General features: G+C 41.3%; 1 protein-coding gene across 3 annotated transcripts in view; it reads left to right on the forward strand.

The window, feature by feature from the left end:
* The window catches only part of MAST2 (microtubule associated serine/threonine kinase 2), a 220,067-nt gene that overhangs the window by 75,223 nt on the left and 123,076 nt on the right, over positions 1-21,768 (forward strand). For all 3 annotated transcript variants that reach the window (XM_063427730.1, XM_063427731.1, XM_063427734.1), the window contains one exon: positions 15,931-15,962. In XM_063427730.1, coding sequence (XP_063283800.1) covers positions 15,931-15,962 — 32 coding nt within the window. The remainder of the gene's footprint in view (positions 1-15,930; positions 15,963-21,768) is intronic.

A 21,768-nucleotide genomic window follows, 5' to 3' on the forward strand; every position in this document is an offset into this window, starting at 1 on the left:
GTGTGGGTGCTGTGGTCCTGTCATTTTTAACCTGCTATGTAAAACATTGCTGCTTTGCAGGAACTGTAATCTTTACATTGCGGGTTTAAATAACCCTCTAAGGGAGTTTCTTCTTCCAAAACCAAGAGAAATTCTGGAATTTAAATGCAGCTGGTAGCACCAAGCGATTGGAGGAGTTTGGCGTTTGGACGCACACTCCTATTTGCAATCAACTCTGTCGCTATGAGAAGCAATGGTTTGGAGCGGATTGAGCAAGATGTCAACATGCATACAGTTGTATATTTTTTGACTTTTTCATTTTTTTATTGATATATTTGCCATTTGAATAAAGTTTTAACATACTGCCTGATATTCATTGCCTAATAATGCTGATTTCTGACCAATCTACCATGGTCTTAAATGACCAACCCTCTTGTTAATTTTTTAAAGTTCCCGGTATAAATACATTCTAACAATAAGACACACACATTCCGTCTGTTTCTGTGGATTCAGGATTGTCACCTTGCAGCTGTGAAGGACCCATACTCTCTGCACTCTCTTATAAAGCTATTTATATTAAAGAGCAATTTATATTAAAGCTTTAGCCACCCTTTAAAAGGCTCTTAAACTTTTTATTTATTTTTACAGAAAACCACATTCCCCAAATCGGCAGATATATGTCTTAACATGCCAGCTAGTGCTTTTAACCTCTTCCCTAGCAGGCAAGACTCAGTAATTGAATGACAGAAGAACTATTTGGGGTCTGAAGCCATGAGTGTGTGTGTTTATATATAATAATAAATGCCTGATTCGTAATGGGTCTGAATGTTTCTGCTGTGGTCCTGGTATTTTTCATAGAAGTTGTGCAACATTGGTAATGACTGCAAGGTGTCCTGCAAATTGTTTTAATTTTTTGTTCGAAGTAAACTTAGCTCTGAATGGAATAGCCGATCTTCACCGCAGCAAAACCCCCGAAAACCAAACTATACTTGGATGGCGATCTTTTGTTTTAATAACTTGCTCCCATTTTGTGTGTCTGATATTGTCATTAATAACGAATACAATGCAGATTGTAGTAAAATACAGCAGACCTGATTATCTTATCTGGGATCTAATAGTCTGGATGCTTATTGAATGCCATATATATAGATATAGATAGCGAGAGATATCTGTTCCTGCTATAATGGAAGGACTGACATACAGTTAATTTAATAGCAGTAATTTAAAGACTATGATGCAAAATTTATATTGTAAACATTGTACATCGCGCTTTATTGACTTTAAAAAAAAAAAAAAAACTTTTTATGTGAGAACAGTATCTAAACTTAGTCGGTTACTGTTCTTAGGCTCCATGCGTTATGTTCTGTGTTCCCGTGTATTATCATAAAGAGATCCTTTTTTTAAAGAGTCTCTGTATGTATGTATGTATGTATGTGTGTGTGTGTGTGTGTGTGTGTGTGTGTGTATAAATATATACACACTTTTTTTAACAATAGAATATTGTGATTCGTATGTCTTTATATGCACAAACTCTTTCCAGAAAGGCACCTTCAATTGGGTTAATTAGGGTAGATTAAAGGTAGACCTACCAATTGTTTATTCTTATTTTACTGATAATGTCCCCCTACCCAAACAGTAGACTTCGGTCATGTGCCACTTAGAAAGGGACAGTAATCTTTTGCAAAGCTTTGTTTCAGCAGCAGAACATAAGGTTCTTAGATGGGCTGCATTATACAATGAGATCTGTTGGAATGTACGAATAGATATTTCTATATATGGTGCAGGACGAATAACTTGTTAATATATCTAGATTAGTGTTCAAAATTGAAAAGGCCAAAGATCTTGAGGCTATGGTTTACATGCTCATTGTCCTCCCAGCATGCTCTCAGCGATTCCTCAATGAGCAAGACAACGAAACATGCTGGTTTCTTGATATCACATGGATCTGTGCAATTGTAAGGGATTGCTAGATACTTCTTTATAATACAGCAGGGATACAGTGGACAAAAAAACTGTTGTCCTTAACATTTCTGATCTATAGCTAAGGGGTTAAATGCATTTTTTTTTGCCTGAAATGGTACTCCATCAAACACTCTGGGGGCAATTGCGGACACCCCTATTTCAAGACCTCTTTTTAAAACTCCTTAAGGGATCTAGATTAAAGAAAAGAGAATAAAAACACATTTTTGTTTGTAGGGGGTGTCTTCCTCTATGCCTCGCCATCTGTTCTAACTAGACACAGAATTAATAACTGCATTGCAAATTGTGCTGAAAGGCGAGTGTTTCTGGAGATGGATTTCATATTTTTGCCAATTTTCTGTGCTTTATATACCCCGGGGCAGCAGAACTATCCTCCTGGTATTATTTTTTTCTAGTTAGAAAAGAGGCAGTCTCTGCTTTCAAGGATGGAAATATTAAAAAGGGCCCTAGGTACTTACTGAACTGCATACAACCTCTCGATGTTAGAAAGTCTTATAACAATTGTAGGTTTCCACATCTAATACGTAGAATATTCAGCATCAATAAGACGTGAGCCTAGCTGTCCTATTAACTTCTAGCCATATATAAGCAATGAGTAAAACATTTGTTTACTTTGTAGTGGGTTTTAGTTTGTGTGCAAAAATTATAAATATAAATATGAAAAAACAAGGATAAAGATTCTAAGTTTGAGACCAGGGTGCTCCACGTACTAACGCTTCGAATACAACTAATATTTGCAGGTAAACGAATGTTGAGTCTCTTCATGGCTCAGCGATTACCCATAAGTGATGTTGACGGTGACCAGGAAAAGGAAAATTCTTCCCATACCTACCAGAATTTTCTTTTCCTGGCCATTTCCACGGCAGCATGAACTTCCCACCCTTCAGTGAAGGCTTTATTATAAGACTGAGGCTTCCACAGAGGGAGGGGAAATTATTTATTAATACTTCCTGTTCGGACAGCTTAGTGGGGATTTAACCCATCAGTGATAAAATGGCCAGGAAAATAAAACTCTGATAAGTATGGGTTAGAATGTTCCTATATTTGTTTGGTATCTGCCCCAGTTACCTCCCCAATTACATCTTAGCAGCCTGTGCAAGTGCTCTATGGCTAGCTGTCCATTAACTTCAACTCTGCATGCCCTTCATAAACTTTAGATTGCAATCTAACCAGCTATTCAACTTAGTATTTTTTATTTTATTTATAAAAGTGCTGTAAATAATAGATCTCAGGGGGCGGAGCCAGCGCCCATGCGAGACGGTCGCATCCTCAGCGAGCTCCGAGCCGCCGTCCGCCTGAACGTCGGATAAACAGACCCGCTGGGCACAAAATCCGCCGAGCCGAGCTCCATAGGGTTCGGAGACAATGGGGCGCCGCTCCAAGAAACAGCGGGCGGATCCGGGGACCGGTTGCCGAGATATAGGAAGCCTGTTCAGGCAGCCGCAACACCCCGTGCAGCCCAAGATGGCGCCGACCGCGGCCTACTCCACGGCTTCGTCGGAAGCTGAGAGCACACAGGAGGATGATTTCCCTGCCACACTACCAGCCACACTGCCTACACAATCACGGTATGTGGGACTTGGGGATGCTGCCCCCTCAACTAAGGCAGACATTAAAGCCTTATTGCAGGACCTTAAGGCCATGTTTCAAGCCGACATAGCAGTAGTGAGGGAGGATGTCGCCACACTGACAGGCCGTGTCCAGGCAGTGGAAGGGGAGCTAGGGGGCACACATTTGGCACAATCAGCCACAGATGCTGCACTTCATGCTATACAAAAGAAATGTAGCGACACGAGCCAGCGTTTGGCAAGTCTGGAAGACAGGGCTAAAGCCCGCAATATACGGATAAGAGGCATACCCGAATCCATCTCATCAGAGGAACTGCCTCACTATTTACGGCGAATGATGGCCACATTACTACCACCTAGGCAAGTTAAGCAAGCAGCAACTGACAGATGCCACCGTTTGCCCAAGGCAGCCAAGGCACCCCCAGAAGCCCCCAGAAGCCCCAAGAGACGTGCTCTTACAATTTCAAAGGGACTCTGACAAGATAGCCGTCCTGGAAACTACGAGAGTATCCCCCTCACTGTCTTTTGAGGGCTCGCAGCTGTCCTTTTACAAGGACCTTTCAAGAGCTACCATGCACTGGAGGCAATCACTCCGCTCCACTACAAAGCTTCTGAGAGAGGCTGAAATCCCGTACAGATGGGGCCCGCACCACCTAGTGGCAGAGAAAAACGGCAAGAAGTTCCCACTCTCGCAACTCCAAGACGCTCCTGCCTTCCTTCACGCATTGGGAGTCTCGACGGGAACCCTACCTCCACGGGACAGAAGCATGCGGGCAGTAGAGGACATTCCTCCATTTGTCCCAAGACGGGCATTGGCGGAGTCGGCGGATCCTCCAGCTTGACACCGTCTGAACGAACTGTTTCTTCATGTCATAACTGACAGTTATAGAATTTATGAAAGTTTTATCTGTTTATTAAGCTCTGTAATTATTTCTCTGGCTCCGTAGGCAAACTTGCTAAGCCGTACCAAAGCCGAACTACCCCCCCTACACATTTATCCCTACTAAAGCCACAAACACTGAGCTCATTCCAGCTTTGATTCAAGCGCTTTGGCACACACGTAGCGCAACATAGATCCTCAAGATGCAACCCAATATCATATAGCGCAGACACGCAGAGGATGTAATGTCAGTTTTATATATTTACAGTTATTTTTATCTCTTCTATATTTACAAGTTGAAAGTTATTAAGCCTATAACTTCTGCATCTCAAAGCAAAATCTCTAAATATAAAAATTGTGCTTGATGCTGCATGTACCTGTATGTTTCAAATGTCTTTTATGCGTTGGAGGAATGCCTTTGGGGTACCTCGCAACAACCTGTTATCAGCTTATGCACTACAAAAATAAAGAATTAAAAAAAAAAATAGATCGTAGCTCAAAGGCCGGCTTCTTTATTCCTTTTATATTAGTTTGTGCTATACTGTCTATTATCCCTGATTTACAGTGCTGTGGAATGTGTTTATGCTTTATAAATGCTTGCAACAATAGCGAATATGTTCTTATTAAAGGGTCTCTCCAACCCTTTTTAACTGTATATTTATTATAATCCGTAAATGAGCATTGACTTGTTGTGCTCGCTGAGGACACACATTTTGCACAAAATTCCTGGCTGCCAGAGTCTTGTGTGACAGGGATGAGTCCCACCTACTTCTAATAGCAGAAGGTATCCTGGTGGTTTGCGTAACCCTTCAAGCATTCAGCATTCTCTCCAATGCATAGTTACACCGTATATGCGTCACTGCTAATAACATCACTCTGTATGTTTAGTGAGTCTGTCCAGATATGTGCCAATAACATCATTATATTGTATTCCACATGTGGCATTCACATTGTAATGTAATCAAAGAATAAATTTCCTGCATCATCAGCGCTTCCTGTCATAGTTCTACGTCACACACACACACGTAATTAAAATTATTCTACCCCAATTTTATTTTAAATAGCTCAACAGAACAAATGCTTAAAATGGGTTCCCCAAATTCAATGGAAAATGCAACTTATGACTTCTCCAATATCAAAATATTTCAACCCCCTGAATAGAATACCTCACATCAGCACAAATATGCAAAACATATCTGACACAACTAAGCAAGGGCTTCATGCACCAGGTGTGCTTGAGTTGGAACATTTGAAATACCTGAACTGGCTAGGGGTTTGTTGAGTGTTACAACTGACTGCATGTTAGAAATATGGCTTATTTAAAAGAATGGTCCACAAAGTTAAGAGAAGAGATCATTGCCTTTCACAAACAAGGAACAGGGTACAAAAAGAAAAATCCTTGAGTTGGCTCCAATATGCTCACAATCCTATCAATAAGGCACAGAAGGATTGGGATTCTGTTCTGTGGAGCAATGAAACAAAACTAATACTTGTCGACCCAATAGATCAGCGGTATGTTCGGAGCTTGAATAATTTTATATATATTTATTTGTGTAAGGGGCAAATAGCCTATATGGAGTAAGGATCCAGCATAAGCGTAGGATAGTTTAAAGGGAGCAAGTCGGTTGTGGTGTGCCGAGACCGACGATACGGTAGGCCTGTAAATAAAGAGGGCCCACCAAGGAGTAAGAAAGTACAGTAAATGGAAAGAAAAGAGAAAGTGTTGAAATGAGGAGTGGGTGGGAGGGTCATTCTGATGCTGACCTCAAGCGATATAAGTCAGGTAAGGGGTGTCCGTTAAATAGGGGAGTGAATTAATTTAAGCCCCTCCCACAAATACAGGCCAAACGGCCTTAATACATATATATAAGTTCTTGTTGAAGTGCACTCACAGGACTCAATAATATTTCTAATCGTGCTGTTTATTCAAGCATCAAGTAATACAAAGAAGTGTCGACGTTTCAGTCCTTGCCGGACTTTTTTCAAGACTCGGTGATGCTTCGGGGCTCCCACGGGCAGTCACCTTTCGAGTTGCAATGGTGACCTGGCGCCTAGGATTTGTTGAGCCTTGCATTAGAAGTTGCATTTTCAGTTGAATTTGGGGGAATTCACTTTAATCATTTGTTGTGTTGAGACATTTAATTGCTTTTTATTTGATTTGTTAATTGATAACAGCAGAAAGTGTAAATTTTGACAATAAACCTGATTCTCAATGGGGGCTGACTAGTTTTGATTGTCTTTGTATATATATGTCTGTGTATATTATAATAAATACACTATACAATGACTGCGGTCCTGGGCCTGTTTATTACAGCTAATTTATGTTTATTTTTTTATACAAAGTAAAGAGATTGGGACAGAAGATAATACCATTGCAGTTTACCAACCAAGCCCTCTGACAGTGGAAGCCAAAGCTCAGGGTGTTCAGTGACCTCTTTTTTTCCTCATTACATAAAATAAACAATTATAACAACATTGTAACAATAAGCCTTTCTGGCCTTTTTCCAATTAAATAATAAAAGTGTAACGGAGCTCCGTGTACTCCGACCGAGTACCCTCCGTTGATGGATGCTCCTAGCGCTCTCAGAGGACGCCAAGCACTGCAGATGACACCACAACCACCGCAGACTCCACAACCGCCGTAGCTTAACTGGAGCCGCGCCGTCTTCCTTCCACCCTGGATCAGTTTCTGTCCTCCAGGACCGTGTGGGGAAGACCTCTCCTCCAGGAGAGCGTATCCGGAACAAGCTCTTAAAAGAGCGAAGTGATTAAGCTCAGGGGAATATGCAGAGCATAGCAATCCCCAGTGTGATACAGCAATTCCCTCCAATAACGAGACGAGGCTACGTTTTGAAGGGTCAAGAAGAACTGAGGACTGGGACACCCAGCCTGCTTTTTATTACAAAAAGGTACACATAGAAACATAGAAACATAGAATGTGACTGCAGATAAGAACCATTCGGCCCATCTAGTCTGCCCAATTTTCTAAATACTTTCATTAGTCCCTGGCCTTATCTTATAGTTAGGATAGCCTTATACCTATCCCACGCATGCTTAAACTCCCTCACTGTGTTAACCTCTACCACTTCAGCTGGAAGGCTATTCCATGCATCCACCACCCTCTCAGTAAAATAATACTTCCTGATATTATTTTTAAACCTTTGTCCCTCTAATTTAAGACTATGTCCTCTTGTTGTGGTACTGTGTTGATTCCCTTTATGTATTTAAATGTTTCTATCATATCCCCCCTGTCTCGTCTTTCCTCCACAGGACACTCCCAGGGGGAGGATGAAATTAACCAATCACATACATGGTACCACCCCCACGTCTCCTCCCCTCAGATAAACATATAACATAATTATAGCATACAGTAAAAATACAGTTTTCACACATACACTGTAACTTTAAAACTATACATTCAATCTCCATAAAAATTACATATTCAGACTCAGCATACATCAAACATAAACACTTCCAAAAATCAGCCAAATCCCTCCAGCGGATCAAAAGTTAGCTGGAGGTCCCTTTATGACCGACCGCAAGCACAATTTCCTGCCCAAAACAGTTCCATAGATTTGGACTGTGCGGCCGGTCAATTTCATGCCGAAAAAACGACTAAGTCCCATTTCGAACGGGACTTAGTCTCTGGAGCTGAAAAACGAAGTGTAGAAGAAGGTAAGGGTCAGCGGTGTTCGGCAAAATGTGTAGCCGATTTCAGTTCCACAGAATCTTTAGCATACACCGCTGACCGCATTCGAATGAACAAAGATGGCTGCCGCCACGTGCAATTAACCTGCAGTAACCTCACAGCCTGGGAGGTAAATTGCCTGCACACTTTAACTTCTGGGTGGTCCGCCTGTGTGGTACTTGGTTCAGTAAGCCCTATTTACTGAACCAAGAGGGAGAGAGCCAGGGGCAAGTTATTTTACAGTCTGGGGACATAGTCTTAAAGGGGCATTGTTCAGCAAAGTCACAATATGTCCCCAGACGGTTCTTAAAGGGCCATACACACCCAATAAAAGTTAATAAGTTTTCAGGGGCACAATCTTCCAGGGGCCATAGTCATGAGGAAGGAGGCTGGCAAATAGGCTTCTCCACAGTCCAGGGAAGCAGGGCAATTTTCCATTTAAAGGGCCAGTTACAAATAGCAATTTGTAACAAAGCTTGTAAATAGCTACAATATGTATCTGTAACCTTCAGTGGAGTGTTTGTTTCTCAAGCAGTCATTGGACACATTGGGGTAGTTAGGAATTTGGAGATTTCTACTCTGCTCCAGTGGGTAGTGCATGCTGTGACTGTTTGTCATTAGTCTTTGGTGACTGTATAATTGCTGGATAAGGACGCTATATAAGAACTGCAAACGTGTGTGATTATATACTGTATATAAATACACAAGCAGAATTGACATGTTTCATATCTCGTTCACTATTCAGTAAAGACCAAACAAGGGTCAACGATTGTAAAATATACACGCCCCCAAATTACGGTTATTTATTTGCTGTATGTACAGCAGAGTAAAACTGGCTGGTAGTAGGTGCACTAACAGTTACAATTTAGACCTTTTATACTGATTGAGAAAAATAAATCTGGTCCCTTAATGAATTTCCTTTGTGCATTTGAAAGTTAATGACTAGCCAGGAATTAACTTTCTGTGTACAGCTGTAGCCATGTTTCCTTAAAATGGTTTATTTTCCAATGGGGGGGAATAATGGAGATATTTAGCCATTCTTTGTTATTTACATTGCAGTCTTTTTGGTGGTTTGTGCTTTATGGAGGCCAGTCTTATGAATGCAATATATCACTACCAGCCCTTATCTTTGGCTATGTCATTTCACATTGATTTAATTTCCTTTTGGCAAATTGGTTTTATTAAGGGTTTTGAGACTGAACAGACTAAGTGAGAAGGGCTGTTAAAGCCCAGAGCTCTGTGTTTGGCAATCTGCAGAGAGCTTTAAGTAAAGATTTATTAATGTAAGGAAGGCAGACAGCTTTTGTAATGTAATTAGCTAAGAGCTTTTCTTCTCGATTTAATCCTTAATTAAAACTCCTGCATTTTGTAATTGGATAGCATTTCCTTATTGGCTGCATATGTAACCTCAATAATGATAGATATCTTATCTCGCAGTACGCACGCTCGCTGGTTCAACACACCGTCGACCTTGTGTTAGTGGTGGGACAAGGACGATGCCAACCTATAGTAAGCCATGATTTGCCAGTGGCACATGGTAGCGGTATTTGCAGATTAATTTTCTTTTGTAATAAGAATAAGGTTATTTTCATAAACAGTTTGCAATCTCAAATAGTACTGATACAGGCTTTCCCGTGCCTCTTTCTTACCGTTTATAGCTAACTCTTCTAGTTTCTTTTAATGTCCTTTGTTGGATATCACTCCCATGGATAAATTAAAGAAAAGCTGCCCCTTACAAAGCAATTTGTATTTAATACAAAATCAAGCAGTCATTCTGGTTGCTGATGCACAATCAGCACACTGTGAACCCTGAAAACACTTTAGTAGCATTTACTGGGGTAATAGTAGGAACTGTTAATAATGTGACCAATGTAAACACCCCTCCAGTGATTGTGTGTTCTTACAGAGAAGCTGGGAGTATCTTTTAATTGTGAACTTCTCTGCGGTCACTCATATAGACTAGATATTTGTTCATTAGCTACGGAAGAGGTTTATACAATACACTAGTGACTGACAAGCTTTTGGTCCTGTGATATGATATTGAGAGTAAACATCTGTTTATAGGATTATATTGGTGACCTTGATTCTGCACAGGGTTTCAAAAGCGTGTTAGAGTTTAATCTGAGGATTTAATATCCATTTATTGACAGCTAACGTGCATCCACTCATAAGCAGTCACAGATATGGAGCACTGCGTACCTCTTACCAGTTCCTTCATTCTTCGGCAGCCTGAATTGGTAAAGGTGGGCCGACCAGGCTGATGGATTCTTGTGGGTAAGGGCTGCTTTGAAATTTAATCTTTCGTCATTTTGGACCCCCAGCATTTTCAAATAACAACGCAGTTTAACTGTTCAAGTTTAGTAATGTGTCTGTAAACCCCAGAAATTGTTTTAACATTTCTCGGATTATTTAAAAAAACCAAAAACTTTAACAGTTTTCTATGATAAATTCTATTTAACACTTAATTATAATATCTCTTGAAAAATGAGATGGTATAAAACCTTCATTATTTCCTTAAATTCTGTGTTGTCTTTATATTGAAGCATCATATCCCTAATACTTGTATTGATCCAACTCTTGGCAAACTATCAAGTAATATAACTTCTTGATGGCAATTTGAGCTATTCTATGTATCCAGAATCTATCCGGGATTTATTTTAATTCTAATAATGGTGAAAAGTGCCTTGTTAAAAGCATTACATAAGATATTCATTGCTTTGTACGGCGATGACATAGCTTTCCCCTCTTATATCAAGTCTTAATGGATGTCTGTATAGCTGTGAATAGGTCAGCTGAGACTACTTAATATCATATTTATGTTTTTTTTTTTTTTTTCATGCCATCACTTTTCTAGTGTAAATGTAATGTTTTGCTACTGTATTTTTTGTCCCTCTACTTATTTGGTGTGTATGTATATATTTTAAGGGACATTGTAATTGTAAAATGTTTTTAGATCAATACAGATGTCCGATTTCATACTAATACCTTTGCAAACCATCGTTTACCTCCAAGGGCAAAATCTAAACTCGCCAATGTCTATCGGCCAGTGGAAATGTTGAGCCCTGCTAATATGACTTGTTTAGATATAGCGTATCTATTCTGTGGAAGCCATTCATTCATGTTATCTCAATGCTGATATTCTTCTGTATTTGATGTCATCTGTTTTAGTGCTCAAAACAGAAAGCCACAGTGTAATTAGTACAAAATAAATAAATAATAATAATAAAAAAAAACGCTGATCCAGTAAAACCTCTGAACACTTGATTTATTTTTTGTATAGATGTCTAAAGCCACACTTTGGAATGGATAAGCGCTAACACATTGTAGATAATGGTTATTAAAAGGTATTGAGAGCCCTGATTATTACAGCTTACACTCTGGGGAGATGTTAGGGTACACTAAATGTAAAACATTCATTCAGCCCCATGTGACTTGGACGGAACAAACTTAAATCTCCTTATCTCCTACCTAAGCGATACTTTTCAATGTTCTCATAGGGTGTATGTTTAGAATAACACAACTTACCTGCATGGTTGATTGGTTTATAAGAAATATTTTTATTCTTCCAGTCCAAATCCATCTTGGTTGCAGCTGGTGTGCTGTTTAAGATCTTCATTGCCAGCTTGGTTGGTGTGTCCGTGTGTCCGTGTGAGAGATTAGTTTCTCTCCATCCATTTGACAATACATTCTATGTTTATCTCGGCAGAGTCCAATGTGCACGAGGGCTTGAGTTGATTAAAGTTAATACAATGCCGATTCCTGCACATAATTTAATAAGTGTCCTTGCTTCTGGCTTTCATGTGATTTCATTTTGTCCTTTGAAATACTAATTCTCACCCAAGCCCTGTTCCAATGCCTTGTTTTTGTGCCATTGCCACTAGTTAATTTTGCAGTGTTGTCCCTATTGTTTCCTTGATATGCCATTTACACCAATGTCCGCTAAGCCTTTCTCTTAACACTAATTTGTGTCACATACTCTCATGGCCTGATGGACCAGTTATAGTAATGAAAGGAACCCGTGAGATGAAGCCACAAATCTGATGATGTTTGTACATGTTCTATGTTTTTCTATAATTCCGTCTCACACGGCTATACTGATAATTGGATTCCATGTGTGGCTGTGTATTAATAGTGCCTATGTTTATATTGCTCTCCTCGTACCTGTAATAAGAAAAAAATAAAAATAAGTCAAGCTTCCTCTGTAATCCTGCCTGTGTTATGGTCAGCAGTGAAGGGTGTGTAACACTGTTAATTATATGAATAGGAAATTCTGTGAAATGCTCTGCTGGCTTAATCTCCGTTCAGACAAAATTCCAGAATATTCACTTTCTAAGCGTTGAGCACGTTTACTTTTTTTAGTTCCAACTGTGCCATCTAATGGTGACTCGGAGATCTGCGTGTTAACACTAGATTACAGATTCAGTGAAAAATCATCTATCATTTAGAATCTCCAGAATAAAATGTTAATGTTCAGATCCTGTTTGTCAGCAAATTGTTATATTGAAGGTTGTATGAAATGGCTTTTTTTCCTGTTAGAGAGGCTGCTATATAAAGGAAAATAAAAGTAATTGCTTGTAATCTTTCAATGTGATGTTAGTTTTTTGAATACTGTAGTGAATGAAACTATTCTTAGTACACGTTTGTTTATGGGACATTTTATTTCATGTTGGATAACGTGTTGTGAAATTGTCCTGTTCAAGTATTCCGTTGTATTTTTGCATTCGGTGTTCAATAGTCAGTCTGTATTTCCTTGGTGACCATTTGGGGCTTGTTGTACGTGAGCTCACACAAAACAAAGCTTCCCCATATTTGTTCAGAAGGATTATTGGGGGAAATTGCACTGTTGTGAAATATAATTTTATTTTGTATGTATATATAGATATAATTTTTTTTATTTTGTTTTTTTATTTTGTTATAAGCTAGTAAAGGGACACTGAGAACCACATCCATTTTACTGAGATGTAATGTTTATGGTGCTTAGAGCTTTCTTTTATAAACACCACATGCAAAATATGAAAAATGATTAGTAGCCATTTTTATTTGCCGGATTAAAAAATCTAGTTATCCAGAAGATGGCCCCCGCCACAGCACGAGGCTCCAGCACCTCAGAAGACTCCATGGAGGAAGAAGATATTGGGGCTCCGAAAGCATTGAGTGGAGTGCATCAGAGGGCAGACTCTGATACGGATGCCTCCCCGTCCACTAAGGGGGACATCAAGCAACTTTTATTAGACCTACGGGCGGTGTGGAAAGCGGACCTTGCGGGGGTTCAGACTGAAATCACTACCCTGACCCGCCGCGTAGATGAGGTGGAATCCAGAGGGAAGGAACGAGACGGCTTAATAGCAGTCCCAAACCCAAATACAGGCCATGTCCCTGCAGATCCAAAGACTTACTAACACGGTCACGTCTCTGGAGGCCAGGCACCGCAAGAGAAATATCAGGCTTCGAGGCATTCCAGAGTCTGTGAACCAGGAGGCCTTGATGAACTTTGCAACCAAAGTAGCCGGAGCATTGGGGGTGCAGGCGGTGAACGGAGCACAGCCCCTGATATCGGCGTTTCGAATCCGGAAAGCCCCTACAGCCCCTGCAGACGCCCCAAGAGACACCATCGTGATCACACGAGACATCTCGGTCAAGACGGCCCTCCTGTCCCGCTCCAGAAACCAGGACACGGTGGCTGTGGACAACAGTCATATAAAACTTTTTGATGACTTACCATTCTCGGTGTTAGCGGAGCGCCGCAGATTTCAACCGATCACAAGAGCCCTCAGAGACCACGGAATCCGGTACAGATGGGGAGCGTCCGGAACACTGGTAATACCCCACGGCGAATCTGTACTGGCCTTGTCAGCAGGGGAAGTCCCAACCAAGGTTTTTAACACGCTGGGACTACCAGTCAATGCTGCAACCAAAAGGAATGACGGCGGAGGAGACCAACCTGACACCCGGCCAGAGCGGACCACACCAGAGCAGAGACCAAAACTCGCCTTAACTTACCGGCAGACCACACCGGCTGTCCATCAGGCGGTACCATCATACCACTGAACGACTGCTTGAACCACACTGACTAACCAAGGACTGCTTCCCACTGATCTGGAGCGTGGCCTCTCAGCCAGTGTAATAGTTCATTATTAGCCAATTCCGCAGCTCAGTTCATCAGGTATCCTCTAATGAGACTGACCTTTAAATTGCATAAACCTTGATTTTGCATTCTAATTTTCAATGTCTGTAATGTTATATACCGTTTTATCAAAGTGTCAGACCAGGTTACATGGCAACTAGAATGTGATTAATATGACAACTCCTATTTATGCTGGATCCTATAACCTAATTCTGATCTATATCACACGTGATACCATAACTGATGTTTCGCTTCGGGTACATATTACCATCCTATGTCTTTAACTGCCGACATCCTGCACATACATTGCTCTATAATTTAATTCTGATGTCTCTCCTTACCGATATCCTGCACATGCATTGTTCGATAATTTAATTCTGGTCTCTATTACACGTGATACCATACCTGTTGTTTCACTTAGGGGACATACTACCATCTTATGTCTTTCATTGCCGATACTCTGCACTTGTATTGTTCGATAATTTACTTCTGATCTCTAACACACGCTATACTATACCTGCTGTTTCACTTAGGGTACAGATTACCATCCTCTGTCAGGGTACCAGTTGCTATCTTATTCCTTTAATTGACGATTTACTGCACATGCAATGTTTCATTCAGCCTGCTGCAAAACAAAAACAAGGCTACCTTTTGCAGGAGTTTATCTCCCTTGATTACATTAGGAGCTCACGTGAAATCCCACTATCGTACTCTTCTACACGCGGTTTAAATATCTACATGGCTAAGAAAGTGAGTACAGCAGATTAGGAAGGTCTCCAAGCAGCTGTCCGGCTAGTACAAATTAGTGTAGCTATCTTGGTGAGGGTACATTGACCTATAAGTATTGGTTAACGCTGTCACTTACAAACAGCCTTGTCTCCCCCATTACACGCCGGATATTTCCATAAAGCTACGTAGCATCCTACCCTTAGCAGTTTACCATAAAGATAACCGACACAATAGCAATAAAGAGGGAGACGGAACCCCCCAAGCAGTACTATACTTACACCGAGGGGAGCTACAATTATGCAACCCCTACACTTAAACATCCTGATAAGTTACACTAATAGGCGGCCACTCACCACAGCAGGCCATAGAGGTCCTGGCCCTAGCATACCACTAGTGTACTCAACGAGCCACAAGAGCCCTTGTTCTTCAGACCCACGCTAGATTCACCCTAATCGGCCTACGACACACATCCCTAGGGCTAAAATGGATAACCCGACATGGTTGCCCACAGCCAACCTATATTTTGACAATGGTACTTATATTAGAAGCGTAGACATCAAACCAACAACCTCTCAAGCTTGACCGGCACCTCGAACAGAGGTGACGTCCCCCCTCCTGCCCAGATAGGGGAGGCTTAGCGCGGTCATTGTGGGATGTTCAGTCATGCAAACTGAGATGTGTAATTACTCTGTTCATGAATGTTATATATGTTACTTTACTTATAAAACAGTGCAGTATGCTTTAACCCTTTGTATGTAACAACGCTGACTAATGTATAATCATGATGTACTTTATTTCTGTCACTGACAAATGTTGTAAGTACTGCTGCACTGCCAAAAATAAAGAATAAAAAAAAAAAAAAAAATCTAGTTATCCAGATCTTGGTTGTTCTGTGTGTATTGCCATTAACGCGGTCACAACAAAATACGACTAATTTCTCATTTCCATTATTTGTCTAATACTTTTTTCCTCTCTCTTTCAGAAGGAACTAAGCCTCCCCAGAAGAGGAAGTTTGTAAGTGTCCAATTTCTTTATTCTCAGTATATTATGATTCTTGGCATGCAGAATGGGTGTATCTTAGAACCATTCGTTTTGCTGAAGCTTTTCACTGGGTGCAGTTCTAAATGAATTCTTGTAATGTGTTACTATCGAAGCCAGTCATTCCTAAAATGTTATTTCAATCATGCATTCCCTCACCCAGTCCAGTGTCATTATCACAGACATGCATTCCCTAACCCAGTCCAGTGTCATTATCACAGACATGCATTCCCTCACCCAGTCCAGTGTCAATATCACAGACATGCATTCCCTCACCCAGTCCAGTGTCATTATCACAGACATGCATTCCCTCACCCAGTCCAGTGTCAATATCACAGACATGCATTCCCTCACCCAGTCCAGTGTCATTATCACAGACATGCATTCCCTCACCCAGTCCAGTGTCAATATCACAGACCTGCATTCCCTCACCCAGTCCAGTGTCAATATCACAGACATGCATTCCCTCACCCAGTCCAGTGTCAATATCACAGACATGCATTCCCTCACCCAGTCCAGTGTCATTATCACAGACATGCATTCCATCACCCAGTCCAGTGTCATTATCACAGACATGCATTCCCTCACCCAGCCCAGTGTTATCATAGGCTTGCATTCTCTCACCCAGTCCGGTGTCATTATCACGGACATGCATTCCCTCACCCAGTCCAGTGTCATTATCACAGACATGCATTCCCTCACCCAGTCCAGTGTCTTGGCGTCATACTTGACTCTGGTCTCACCTTTGAGCCTCACATCCAGCATGTTGCCAAATCCTGTAGATTCCATCTTAAAAACATAGCCCGCATCCGCCCCTTTCTTGCACCAGATACTACCAAGGAGCTTGTCCATGCTCTGGTAATCTCCCGCATGGATTACTGTAACCCTCTCCTGATTGGTCTTCCCAAAAGCCGTACTGCACCCCTACAGTCCGTAATGAACGCTGCTGCTAGACTGATTTTCCTCTCTAGTCGTTTCTCTCACACCTCTCCCCTCTGCCAGTCCTTACATTGGCTTCCTGTATGCTATAGGAGTCAATTCAAGGTACTAACTCACACCTATAAAGCACTGAACAACTCTAGCCCCTCTTATATCTCCTCACAGATCCATAGGTATGTCCCTTCTCGGTCTCTCCGCTCTGCCCGTGACCACCTCCTGTCCGTTGTCCGCACTCGTACGGCCAACTCGCGCTTGCAGGACTTCTCGCGGGCGGCTCCCTTCCTATGGAATAGCCTGCCTACCGCCATCAGACTCTCCCCTAGTCTTGCATCTTTTAAGAAGTGCCTTAAAACCCATCTCTTTAGGAAAGCATATGGCCTCCAAGACTAACCTTTACCTCACATACCTGTCTCTTGCCCTCTCCTAAAGGGCAGCCCACCTTATTTGATTGTAAATTCCTGTCCTAATGTGTTTTACACCCCACCTCCTATAGAATGTAAGCTCGATCGAGCAGGGTCCTTTTCAACCTATTGTTCCTGTAAGTTTATTTGTAATTGTCCTATTTATAGTTAAATCCCTTCTCATAATATTGTAAAGCGCTACGGAATCTGTTGGCGCTATATAAATTGCAATAATAATAATAATAATAATAATAATTATCACAGACATGCATTCCCTCACCCAGTCCAGTGTCATTATCACAGACATGCATTCCATCACCCAGTCCAGTGTCAATATCATAGACATGCATTCCCTCACCCAGCCCAGTGTTATCATAGGCTTGCATTCTCTCACCCAGTCCGGTGTCATTATCACGGACATGCATTCCCTCACCCAGTCCAGTGTCATTATCACAGACATGCATTCCATCACCCAGTCCAGTGTCAATATCACAGACATGCATTCCCTCACCCAGCCCAGTGTTATCATAGGTTTGCATTCTCTCACCCAGTACAGTGTAATCAAAGTACAGCGCTAGGTAATTTGCTGGTGCTATATAAATAATAATGCTTTCCCTCACCCTGTACAATGTTACTTTCAGACATGTGTTCCCTCACCCGGTACAGTGTTACTATCAGAGATATGCATTTGTTTACCCAGTACAATGTTATCAGACATGCGTTCCCTCACCCTGTGCAATGTTATTATCAGACATGCATTCCCTCACCCTTTACAATGTTATCAAATACATGCATTCCCTCACCCTGTACAATGTTATTATCAGACATGCATTCCCTGTACAATGTTATTATCAGACATGCATTCCCTCACCCTGTACAATGTTATCACACATGCATTCCCTCACCCTGTACAATGTTATCACACATGCATTCCCTCACCCTGTACAATGTTATCACACATGCATTCCCTCACCCTGTACAATGTTATCACACATGCATTCCCTCACCCTGTACAATGTTATCACACATGCATTCCCTCACCCTGTACAATGTTATTATCAGACATGCATTCCCTCACCCTGTACAATGTTATCACACATGCATTCCCTCACCCTGTACAATGTTACTATCAGACATGCATTCCCTCACCCTGTACAATGTTATTATCAGACATGCATTCCCTCACCCTGTACAATGTTACTATCAGACATGCATTCCCTCACCCTGTACAATGTTATTATCAGACATGCATTCCCTCACCCTGTACAATGTTATCACACATGCATTCCCTCACCCTGTACAATGTTATCACACATGCATTCCCTCACCCTGTACAATGTTATCACACATGCATTCCCTCACCCTGTACAATGTTATCACACATGCATTCCCTCACCCTGTACAATGTTATTATCAGACATGCATTCCCTCACCCTGTACAATGTTATTATCAGACATGCATTCCCTCACCCTGTACAATGTTATTATCAGACATGCATTCCCTCACCCTGTACAATGTTATCAGACTTGCATTCCCTCACCCTGTACAATGTTATTATCAGACATGCATTCCCTCACCCTGTACAATGTTATTATCAGACATGCATTCCCTCACCCTGTACAATGTTATCACACATGCATTCCCTCACCCTGTACAATGTTACTATCAGACATGCATTCCCTCACCCTGTACAATGTTATTATCAGACATGCATTCCCTCACCCTGTACAATGTTACTATCAGACATGCATTCCCTCACCCTGTACAATGTTACTATCAGACATGCATTCCCTCACCCTGTACAATGTTACTATCAGACATGCATTCCCTCACCCTGTACAATGTTATTATCAGACATGCATTCCCTCACCCTGTACAATGTTACTATCAGACATGCATTCCCCCACCCTGTACAATGTTACTATCAGACATGCATTCCCTCACCCTGTACAATGTTACTATCAGACATGCATTCCCTCACCCTGTACAATGTTACTATCAGACATGCATTCCCTCACCCTGTACAATGTTACTATCAGACATGCATTCCCTCACCCTGTACAATGTTACTATCAGACATGCATTCCCTCACCCTGTACAATGTTACTATCAGACATGCATTCCCTCACCCTGTACAATGTTACTATCAGACATGCATTCCCTCACCCTGTACAATGTTACTATCGACATGCATTCCCTCACCCTGTACAATGTTTTTGCATTCTCTCCCAGGGTTAATCTTGAAGAACAGTGATAGGATTATATTGTAATGATTTTTTTTATATATTTTTTTGATCTTCAGATGTTGAGTGTTCATAGAGAGAGAGAGACAGTTGCATGATATATTAGATGTGTCTGTGAAAGTGGTTTGTGACCTCCACAGTTACCTTTAGCTCTTTGTGAGTTTCATGTGTCACTGTTCAGTGTGACATCACGTCTTTCAGCAAGGCAAGCTTATTCTATGTGTGATTGTATTTCCGCTTGCAGCTGAATTAGAAAGGCTGTCTTTCACATAGACCAGTTTGTGTCAGTTCTGTCATCCCTTATCTTAATCTATTAATAGTGTCATTTGCATTTCATTGTTCAAATAGTTTCACTGACTTCCACTCCATGTGGATGTCATGTTGTACGAAGACCTCTGATTTCTGCAGCAGATATTTTAATAATTCCTTTATAGCATTTAAACCAGAGTACTCTACAAAATTAGGCATGATTCCAGACCGAGGAATAGAAATTAGTCTTATTATGGTACATTGCACTTTGTATTGAAGGACGGAATTAAATACCAAATGTATAGATTTAATTCATGGACAAGCGTTTTAAAAATCTGGTCACCCATCTCTCAATCAGCTCTAAGCATAGAGGTCTAGGCAGATGATAAAGGTCTACACTGATAGTGGATAGTGGAGTGACAGGAAAGGGTCGGAGAGCCTCCTCCTTGCGTTTTTGTCACATTAACTACAGTGCTCACTGTGATTACATCTTGCTCCTGCTAGTAGGGTATAGAGAGATGGTACTACTTTCTGATTTTGATGTTCAGACAATGGTGCGGCAGTGTTCCTTGCCTGGGGCAGTATTCCTAAGCAGGCCCAATAGCGTAGCAGGGTGTCCCACTGGTATAACGTTGGAGATAAGAGAAGTCTTAACAACATATAAAGCAATAGATATAGCTTATCTTCCTTCAAATGATTTCATTGCTTATGACAAATTATATATTTGTTGCTTTAGGAACTTTTATCTGTTCTGGTACAAAAGTGATTGCACTGAGGAGAGGGCTTTCAGCTGCTGAAACGTTTACTGCAGTGCTCACATAAGCTGTCCAAATAAAATAGGATGTCACCTGTGCCAAGTGCTTTCTGTAAGGGCTTGACATAATCGTAACACTGAAGGTAAAATGCAAAGCGTCAATGCCTTGCGCAAAGTCTCAAAACTGATTCTGACACCGATGCTCCGTGTTCTGTGTTGGCCTGGATTACCGTTGTCATATTCTACAGATTATTCTTATCGTTGATAACTATGTAACATTTGTTGATCTGCTTCACATTTCCCCATGTTGTTTTTCAGCAAGACTTGGTGTGTCAGATTGAATTCCCTTGTATAATGTAATCTTTCGTGTGTATGTATGTGCAGGCCAGTAGAGTTAAGCTTTCCCTGTTGATGTTTTCTGGTTCCCGTGACTTAGTCTCAGCTGGATGACTGAGGGAGAACACAAGTCATTTCTGGCTGCTATCGAACATGCCGTTCTTACTCCCGACAGAGATACCATGTTAAGTGTTCAGGAAGGCAGTAAGAGTTATTCATTCCATACTAATTTGGAATCTTTACTAAGATACTACAGGCGATGTTGACATTGAAGACTTTCCTTTGTCGGGTTTTTCTGCATTTAAATACTGGATAGAACTCTGATGCTTTAAAGGAACACTTCATAGAAATAAAGTTATAGTGCCAGGAGGTCCTTGGTGCTGGCTTACTGTTCACAAAAGGTGCAACTCCAAAGTCTGCTCCCTTCTGAAACTCTGCAAAACAGGAGCCTTGGACTGCCGTGGGCAGAGGTACCACTAATTGGCTTAGGGCAGTCAGCTGGCGCTCTAAGCCAATCAGCTCCTCATTCACAAAAAAGAGCCCGAAAAACGTACTTATGTTTCTTATTCTGTATTGTGCATGGGAAGCTGTTGATTGGCTTAGAGCATCAGGTGAGCACCCTAAACCAATCAGTGGTGCCTCTGCCTTGGGCAGTCCAAAGCTTCTGTTTTGAAAATTTTCAGAATGCAGATGGAGTGGGCAGAGCACAAAGGCGCTGGCCAGGAGACATCGGCGTTAAACCGTTCTTTGGGGTTTAGGTTAAGCTAGTGCCAGGGACCTCCTGGCGCCTTAAATTAATTTTGAATAAGTTGTTATGGTGCCCTGAGTGTTGCTTTTTAAGTTGTGTGAATAACCCAAG

Source organism: Pelobates fuscus, chromosome 7, assembly GCF_036172605.1.
Source record: "Pelobates fuscus isolate aPelFus1 chromosome 7, aPelFus1.pri, whole genome shotgun sequence".
Classification (NCBI taxonomy): Eukaryota; Metazoa; Chordata; class Amphibia; order Anura; family Pelobatidae; genus Pelobates; species Pelobates fuscus.